The sequence below is a fragment of the Lottia gigantea genome (assembly GCF_000327385.1).
Source record: "Lottia gigantea unplaced genomic scaffold LOTGIsca_7, whole genome shotgun sequence".
Lineage (NCBI taxonomy): Eukaryota > Metazoa > Mollusca > Gastropoda > Lottiidae > Lottia > Lottia gigantea.
The window spans coordinates 1571203-1580758 of NW_008710370.1; the positions used below are offsets into that span (position 1 = coordinate 1571203).

The window sequence follows — 9556 nt, forward strand, 5'->3', positions numbered from 1 at the left end:
AGTTTCCAACTGTCTAACAACACAGAAATTAGAAGACATCATCCTAGTTTTGACACAAATCCACAATTCAGAAACACTTCATGGCAAAAAATACATTTATCGACTGTCAAAATAACCTAAAACTGTTACTACTATATGCTTACCTGGGTCATCCGGCATATATATAAAATTAATAGGTTCACTTGTCTCTGCATCTGATGGTCTGTGTAGCTGCATAAAAACTTGAACTGGTCTGTTGATATAACAGTTTCTATATTCTGGTGTTTTAAATACTATAGCATACTGAAAAAGAATTTCTGATTGTTATCACATAATTTACAAATATTGGTAAAAAAAAAGTATATATGAAGGCTGCTCCATAATGGGAAGTTAAACTCTGAATTCTCAAATATAGAAGCACCACACAACACAATATAACAGCGTTCAGAAGTTCAGCATAAAATAATAGTATAGTTTACTATGAATTGAAATGTATTATATTCATGTCCTGGTTATTAGTTACAATACCAAACATTTATGTTCTGGGAGGTCACACAGAATAGGGTTTCCTTATTTTTTACTGTCAAATTAAGCAAGCTATTTGATTAATTGGTGTTTCTAATGAATTAGCATGTATTCTATTCATATCATTACTTTCTTATATTTATAGTAATTAACAGTTTTAACCAATCATAAATGTCCATGTATGTACAGTCTGGATAAAAAAAAAGATAGCTTGCCAGGCAAGGTAATATACGCCCACTGATAGCTTTGTTTGAAATTGAATATTTGTTAGAAAATAGCAAACATAGACACCAGGAATACTATTTATAGTATCTTATGATGCTGTACATGTATGGTGGCTGGTTAGGGACATGTTCAATGATTAAATTAAATTTTCTTATTTTCAAAATAGTTTCTCAGGAAAATAATGACATCTATTGTAAATCGTGATTATGAACAAAAAAATTGTGACTTGTAGAGACTGTCAAGAATTGTGCCTCCTAGACTGTTTACGAGCTAAAAATTGAACGCGTTTTCAAGAACAAGGGCAATAATTCATACTAAATATTTTTTGATTTCGCTCATTTTCAATAGGGTTTATCCTTGGGTGATTACGAACAGTCATAACAAGTTCCGTTAAAGTCCTTCAAGAATTGTGCCTTCTAGAGTGTTTACAAGCAAAAAATTGAACACGTTTTCAATGACAAGGGCAATAATTCATACTAAATATTTTTTGATTTCGCTGATTTTCAATAGGGTTTATCCTTGGGTGATTACGAACACTCATACCAAGTTTCGTTAAAATCCTTCAAGAATTGTGCCTTCTAGAGTGTTTATGGGCTAAAAATTGAATGCGTTTTCAAGAACAAGGGCAATAATTCATACTAAATATTTTTCGATTTCGCTGATTTTCAATAGGCTTTATCCTTGGGTGATTCTGAACACTCATACCAAGTTTCGTTAAAATCCTTCAAGAATTATGCCTTCTAGAGTGTTTACGAGCTAAAAATTGAACGCGTTTTCAAGAACAAGGGCAATAATTCATACTTAATATTTTTCGATTTCGCTGATTTTCAATAGGGTCTATCCTTGGGTGATAACGAACACTCATACGAAGTTTCGTCAAAATCTGTCAAGAATTGCGCCTTCTAGAGTGTTTACGAGCTAAAAATTGAACGCGTTTGCAAGAACAAGGGCAATAATTCATACTAAATATTTTTCGATTTCGCTGATTTTCAATAGGGTTTATCCTTGGGTGATTACGAACACTCATACCAAGTTTCGTTAAAATCCTTCAAGAATTATGCCTTCTAGAGTGTTTACGAGCTAAAAATTGAACGCGTTTTCAAGAACAAGGGCAATAATTCATACTTAATATTTTTCGATTTCGCTGATTTTCAATAGGATCTATCCTTGGGTGATAACGAACACTCATACCAAGTTTCGTCAAAATCTGTCAAGAATTGTGCCTTCTAGAGTGTTTACGAGCTAAAAATTGAACGTGTTTGCAAGAACAAGGGCAATAATTCATACTAAATATTTTTCGATTTCGCTGATTTTCAATAGGGTTTATCCTTGGTTGATTACAAACACTCATACCAAGTTTAGTCAAAATCTGTCAAGAATTGTGCCTTCTAGAGTGTTTACGAGCTAAAAATTAACAAGGGCAATAATTCATGCTAAATATTTTTCGATTTTGCTGATTTTCAATAGGGTTTATCCTTGGGTGATTGCGAACACACATACTAAGTTTCGTTAAAATCCGTCAAGAATTGTGCCCTGTAGAGTGTTTACGAGCAATTGTGGACGGACGGACGGACCGACCGACGGACATGGGTGACGACAATATTTGCCCCCCATTTCATGTGGGCGTATAAAAAGACTTTTTGACCTTTTTTGATCGGTCACTTGTTGGAATTTTGTTGGTAATTCTCTTCTAATTATGAATTAATTATGGACATGTGAGAAAAAATGGTATTTTTCCAAGTCATTAGAAACACCTCTACTTTCTATTCATACCATATTTAAGATAGCTTGCAAGGTAAAGTAAATTTTTTGATACAATAAAAAAGCTGCATGAATCAAGATGTTTAATCTGTTAGTTAATCACAATAACTTCATCACAAAAGTAATCAATTTATAACTCAAACTACATGATCAAACGGAAAATTTACTAAGTAACTAAATAACTACTACATTATGGAATACATCCAAGATCTTGTCAATATTTTAAACAATAACTCTTCATGGTAAAAACATCAACTTCACACTCCATTGAAAAATTTTACTTCTGTTGTGTTCATTGAAAAATTGTCTAATTCAGACTTGTCCAAAAAGTGTACCTTATACTGTGTTAATGACATAGATTTTGACAAGATAAGACAAAGTTATGTTTATATCTCCAAGGAAGTTAATCTAAAAAATTTCCTGATTCGAATTCATCCTAGAGTCTGTTGTGTGCATTAGCAAAACACAGTCCAGGCCTTAAACAATGATTCAAATAAGTCTTGTATTTCATCAAAATATTCAGTCTACCAACCTGTCTGTGAACATCTCCGGCTCCAAATTCACCGAAAGCCTCCCATTCGATTGTGCCATCTTTCCTTTCTTCATAGAATTTAATCCCAATATCATCTATAGATAAATAAATATAGTTACAATTCAAGAAAATTTATCGCTTAAAAATCTTGTTACCTTTCTGTCATGGTTTGTCAATTCAAAATATGGTTTATAAAAAAGATATTAGGTACCTTTGTTGATCTTTTCACACAAAATGAACACTTCATCTCCCCCTTTAGCTCTACCAGAACTTTTATCAACTCTACAGATTACTAAATCATTGAGGGCTTCTAAAATCATAAGAACAACATATGTTTATAAATATTTTCACTGTTTAAAATAGTACTCAAAACATCAATTGTAAAGTAATATAGAAAAATTAGGAAAGAACCTAAAACAAAAATGTTAGCCTGTGTCTCTCCAGAATTAGGACAAGTAGAACTTATTCTCATGTCTACACTTCCAGTCGAGTTCGGAACCTTTGTTCAACAACAACTTTTTTTGTAGGTTCTGCATTAATATTTCTGTCCTTCATAATATAATAGTTTTACATTCTACTTTTGTACACATATAGGATCTCATTAATTAGTGCTAAATTCACATGAATACATATTAGTTATACAATTGTTTGACAAAATTTAAATGTTCCTTTAGTGATAAAACATAAAATTTGATTTTGATTTTTTAATTTCTATATTTTTTTTTATTTCTGTTTCATATTGTTGATGGTATATAATGGATTTGATTTTTTTTTATAATCATATTGAAATTTCTAGACCATCACTTTTAAACTCTGTCTTAACCACTCGGACGTGGATGATGAGACATTTCACACATTACAACGTCACAAATGATGAAAATCTCCTAAAACAGCTTTTGTTGAGCAGTTGGTCTGAGACGTTACTAATGTACCCCATAACATCCTTATGATTTGCATACAAGCCTAAAAGTGTTGGTGGATTTTAGAGACAGAGTTGTCTCCCTTTCCATCATGGCGTCCAGTAGCAAACACAAATTCAATTTGGATTGACACAGAATTGTCGTCAAAGGAAGAATGTGACTAAAGTGAAGACAGGTATGATGCATCTGATCAGAGTCATCAAGAATTTGAAGCAAATTTCGAGTTGATAGGGTGAATTCCTTAGTTGTTGACAGCTCGAATGAGGAAGTTGCAAGTAGGCCTAATAATTCATGTTTTTGAGCAAAATTTGATATTGTAATCTTACTCCCAAGTGGTTAAATAGTATCTTACTTTTATCATGTATAGGTTGAGAAACAACTGGCTGCAAAACTTTGGTTATTTTGCCACTTCCATCTGGTAAAAATACTTGAAAACATAATCTTACAACACTCATTTCAGCAGAGCTGTTTACAAACTCAAATCCAGCTGAAAATACAACAAATTGCAGTATATATTTGCATCATCTCCATATATTAAAAATATATTTTGTCCTTATGAAAGTATGTCTACAAAGCAATAATCTTTTGAAAAAAAATATAAACTTACAATTTAAAGTTTAATAACAGCAAAATTGTGGCTTCCATTTAGCCAAGCAAAAAGCAATTTCTCAATTTCATAGAATGGCCGGAAAATTGATTGTTGAAGCTGTTATAACCCATATCTATGCTGATAATGACTCTGAGGGCGAATTTTTGCCATCTGAAGACGATTGGCCATTGGATTAGGAATGTATAGATATTGACCGTGATAATATAAATTGTGATGAAAGTCGAATTCCTGAAGTTGCGGACTTTTTTGTTGATAATAAAATGTTTTATCCCTCCATTATCTTCTTTATTGAACAAAATAGTCAAATTGTTGATGTAATATGATCTCATGTTTTTTTAGAAATAAACAGTGCCATGGTAATATACAAACATTCATAAACTTGTAACATGATGAAAATTGTTATTTTGACAAAAATCTACTAATTTTAGGTTTTGAACCTATTGTTGCCAAGGTGACGTCACAACAAAGTCACAAGATGATGACATCACAAAAATGAATATTTCCATGGTAACATACAAATATCACTGAACATTTTATCTATTGACACTTGGTGCCTACATCCCACAGTTTTGGAGCCACATGCTTTTGAAAAAAGGTACCACAAAATGTTAATTTTCAAAACAAAATATTCGGCAGTTAAAGGGTTAAGCTGCATCAAGGGAAGCAACTTCTGATAACTTGCCAAGCAAGGTAGCTTATGGACTCACTCCACTAAAACATTTTATGCAAATGATTAGTCCAGGCTATTTTTAGAAATCTTCTTTCTCTCTCCCTTTTGGGGTTTTTGCATGCCTATTTTTGGGTAAAATTTGGTCTAGATTTGGAATTTGATGTCTGAAATTGCATTATCTTTCAGATTTGGTGAGATGATGACAGACCTAAATGCGCAAGGCTAATTCTAAAAATAGTCGTTTTGTGAAGTGCCAAACTCTAGCGGATGAGTATAACCGGTAGTAGTCTACTTTCAATTTTAGTAGCTCAAAATTTTCATGGTCATCATATAATGAATTTTTTTTAGGAGACATTGAGAATTGGTCAGGCTTTCATTCGACATATTGAAAAGCTTTCAACGAGATTTCGGGAAAAAGTTATAGAAGGTTGAATTTCGTGTTTTAACATGGGAAGAGATGGCAAATGAATTAGTGGAGTGAGTCCTGTCTGTGTACTAGCAATGATAACAGTGTTTTTTGTAAACAAATTTTGTAGTTATGTTTAAAATCTTTCAATGTATTAAAATTTCATAATTTTTCACAAAATCTTTATAAATGAAGGAAATGAACTAAATACATCAAATCATCAAAATCATACTGCCCTGAAGTCTCATAGCTGTAATACGGTCATCAAATTTAATCCAAAACTATTCATCTTAAAATCATCACAACTTGACAACGACATCATCAATTTGCCTATTCAAACCAACTTTCATCAAAATCAGATGATTGACCAAATTTGACTTTTTGAACTTAATTAAAACTGGATCATGTTCTCATCAATATATATATATACATGTACATCCATTAAAATTACATAAGATCAGATAAAAACTGCAGCATCTAAAGTTGACAGATGAATTGACATAAACATAATAAAAGATAGCTTGCCAGGCAAGGTAACATACGCCCACTACCAGCTGTCAGAAATGATAAAGCAACAAAGTCTGTAGTTTATCATGCATACGAGCCAAATTTAAAGCGTTTTAACTAAGTCAAGGGCAATAACTCTAAAACTGTTCATCAGATTTTTACCAATTTCGAACTTGACTGAGATCTCATCAATATATACATGCATACTAAGTTTCATCAAGATCAGAAAAAATTGTACAGCCTTTTTCGTGCATACAAGCCAAATTTAAGGCGTTCTTACTAAGTCAAGGGCAATAATTCTAAAATTGTTCATCCGATTATTACCAATTTCGAACTTGACCGAGATCTTATCAATATATACATGCAAACCAAGTTTTATCAAGATCAGATAAAAACTGTAGCCTCTATCGTGCATACAACAAATGTGGACGGACGGACCGACCGATGAAAGGACAGGGGTGACGGCAATATACGTCCACATTTCCATGATGTGGGCGTATAAAAAAGTGACACTTAAGCTAAAACTATCAACCTACTTTGAAATGGATCCACATTTACACTTTTACGTAAATCTAAGGATTCTTGAATACCTTTCTTCTTGGCACATTGAATACCCAAATGAGGGAAGCTGTAAGATTAGGAGAATATTTCAGTAATCTTATTTCATAAAAACTTAAAAGATTTTGTTATCAAGTTCCTTGGCTTCTATTTTTAAAGCTTACAGCTCAAAACCATTGTTCAAGGGAAAGACAATTTCTTTTATAAAATAACAAGAAAATATCAGTGTGTTCATTCGTTTAGTGTGTATATATAGCTTTCCTTGAGGGAGAGATTTTGATTTTGAATTTCAGAATTTAATTTCACTTTGACATAGGTTAATCAACCTCAAAGATGCAATATTCACCTTCTAACATTAACTTCTACAACAGATAAGGTAAGTATATTGTATTTCAAATACACCTATTAAAGGCGTCATATAACAAAAGGTGTATTTGAGTTGAGAGAAATTACAAAATAAAAGTGAAAGGTAATAGTCATGAGTTGTATAATATATATATATTGGAATTCCCCATATATAATATGCTCAAGTTGTTCAATACAAATAACTATAAAGCAGTATATTTGTGGCTTAATTCAGCTAAACAATAAAGAGTTATACAAACCTAATAACACTGGTATCTTTAACTTTGACAGTACAGACACCTTTCTTACAATCTTTACCAACTAGAGCATGCGGATGAGGTTTATGTGGTGAATCTTTAGTAACACAGGAAACAACCACAATGGCAGGCCCTCGGTGATTCTGGATCTGTAAGAGAAATTATTATTATTACAATCAGATGTGAGATATCTTAAATGACCGGTTGCCCATATACTGCATAACCCACATATAGCAAAAATTTCATAAAAACTTCAATCTTTTGAAATCAACCCTAAAGGATATATAAAAGCAATTTCATGGCACCTTCAACAAAGATAGCTTACCAGGCAAGGTAATATACGCCCACTGGCAGCTTTGATTTTGAATAAAAATATTTGGCAGTGCAGTAACAATTACCAGTATGAAATATTGAACCTTCAGACATACACTTCTTTTGAACTTTTTGAGGTGATACTGAATAATATTACAAAGTTTCATCAAAATCTGTCAGGAATTGGGTATTCTTGAATGTTTACAGGCTAAAACTTGGCACGCATTTTTAAGAATAGGGGCAATAATATTTTTCGATTTTCGTTAGGGTTCATCTTTGGGTAATCACATACACTCACACCAAGTTTTGTCAAAATCCATCAATTGTGCCTTCTAAAGTGTTTACATGCTCCAAATTGAAAGCATTTTCAAGAACAACGGCAATAACTCATACCAATGATTTATCGATTTTTCTGATCTTCAATAGGGTTCATCCTTTGGTGACAACAAACACTCACACCAATTTTCGTCAATATCTGTCAATAATTGAACCTTCTAGAGCATTTACGGGCTAAAAATTGAACGCGTTTTCAAGAACAAGGCAATACCTCATATTGATTATTTTCGATTATTCTGATTTTCAATAGGGTTCATCCTTGGGTGATTACTAACAATCATACTAAGTTTCATCTAAATCCGTCAAGATTTGTGCCTTCTGGAGTGTTTACAAACTAAAAATTTAACGCGTTTTCAAGAACAAGGGCAATACTAATTATTTTTTTATCTTTTTGATTTAAATAGGGTTCAGACCAACGGACAGGGTGACGATAATATACGCCCCCCATTTCATGTGGGCGTATAACAAAATTGTAGTCTTTTACATAATCTAAACTTTTTTGGCTGAATACATGTCTGGGTAAAGGCTATCAGTAAATGAAACATTCCGAGAGTAACATTTTCATACTATAAGAGCTTTATTCACTGCCCTTTTCTTTACGCTGATATACTCAAACAAGGCAAATACATAAAGAGCTCATCACAATATGAATGTAGGCCTACATTTTCAGCATTGGTCAACAAAATAAGTTTAATGTGAAAAAAAAAAGCAAAAATTTAAGGTAGGAAGGAAGGCTATAGCAAAATCACATAGATGTATCATAGAAATAAGAAGGATCAATTCCAATCAATTCAGGTAGGATCCAAAAAGATTATCATACAAAAGACTGTCCGACCTCAAGATGAGGCACAGAAGATAATTCCTCAAAATGAAACTGTCCAGGAACCATTATTGGGATATACAAGAAATCAACCGCTTATTATGTGTACCATTTTGACTGTCAAATAAAGTACCATATTGAATACATACCTTAATTGTGGGATAAGTTTTCTTTTCTGCACTGCTACTTTGACCAGGAATACTACCAGCAGACCGTCCTTCACACTGATATCTGAATCTCAGCCCCCGTTGTCTAGGTTCCTCAATTATAACTACTTTTGGTTCAATAAACTCTGTCATTTGTTGTTTCATTTCTAAGAATTTTCTCATGGAGTTATCTTGCGCTATCTGCATTGGTTGATGCAGAAAACTGGAAGAAGCACTAGCCAACATTGGTGATGTATCAGGTTCTTCTGTTAACCTTTGATTTGAGTCTGAAAATAGTTCAATTCTAAATAAAATTTGGGTACTTATTTCAATTTTGGGACAGATAGAATTACTGTTCATTTAGCCAAAAAGTTCACAAAAACAAATAGTCCAATATTCATGAATTTTTCTTTCCATTGCAATGTATTGGGCTTGCTTGCATCAAATGAAAGGCCTTATTTTACTGCTGGTTCCATTTGTTTATATATGACACATTGTGTCCAAACCACACCCCCATTCATCATACTCGTGACTTTGGTAACACAAGTGAGAAAAATTATAGCTAAAAATGTCCAATCAGAATTGGCCTTACAGTAATGGTAGCAAATATCAGCCAATCAAAGCAAATCATTTGTTATGATACTATG

At 32.6% G+C, this 9556-nt stretch overlaps 1 protein-coding gene across 1 annotated transcript; it reads right to left on the bottom strand.

Annotated features, from left to right (window-relative positions):
• Positions 1-96: 96 nt before the first annotated feature.
• Positions 97-9062, bottom strand: LOTGIDRAFT_107626 (hypothetical protein; the record flags this gene model as incomplete). Its single annotated transcript, XM_009065465.1, has 7 exons — positions 97-282; positions 3023-3117; positions 3234-3332; positions 4295-4429; positions 6672-6763; positions 7299-7444; positions 8913-9062. 7 exons carry the CDS (start codon positions 9060-9062, stop codon positions 97-99), a joined length of 903 nt encoding a protein of 300 aa, XP_009063713.1.
• Positions 9063-9556: the final 494 nt, after the last annotated feature.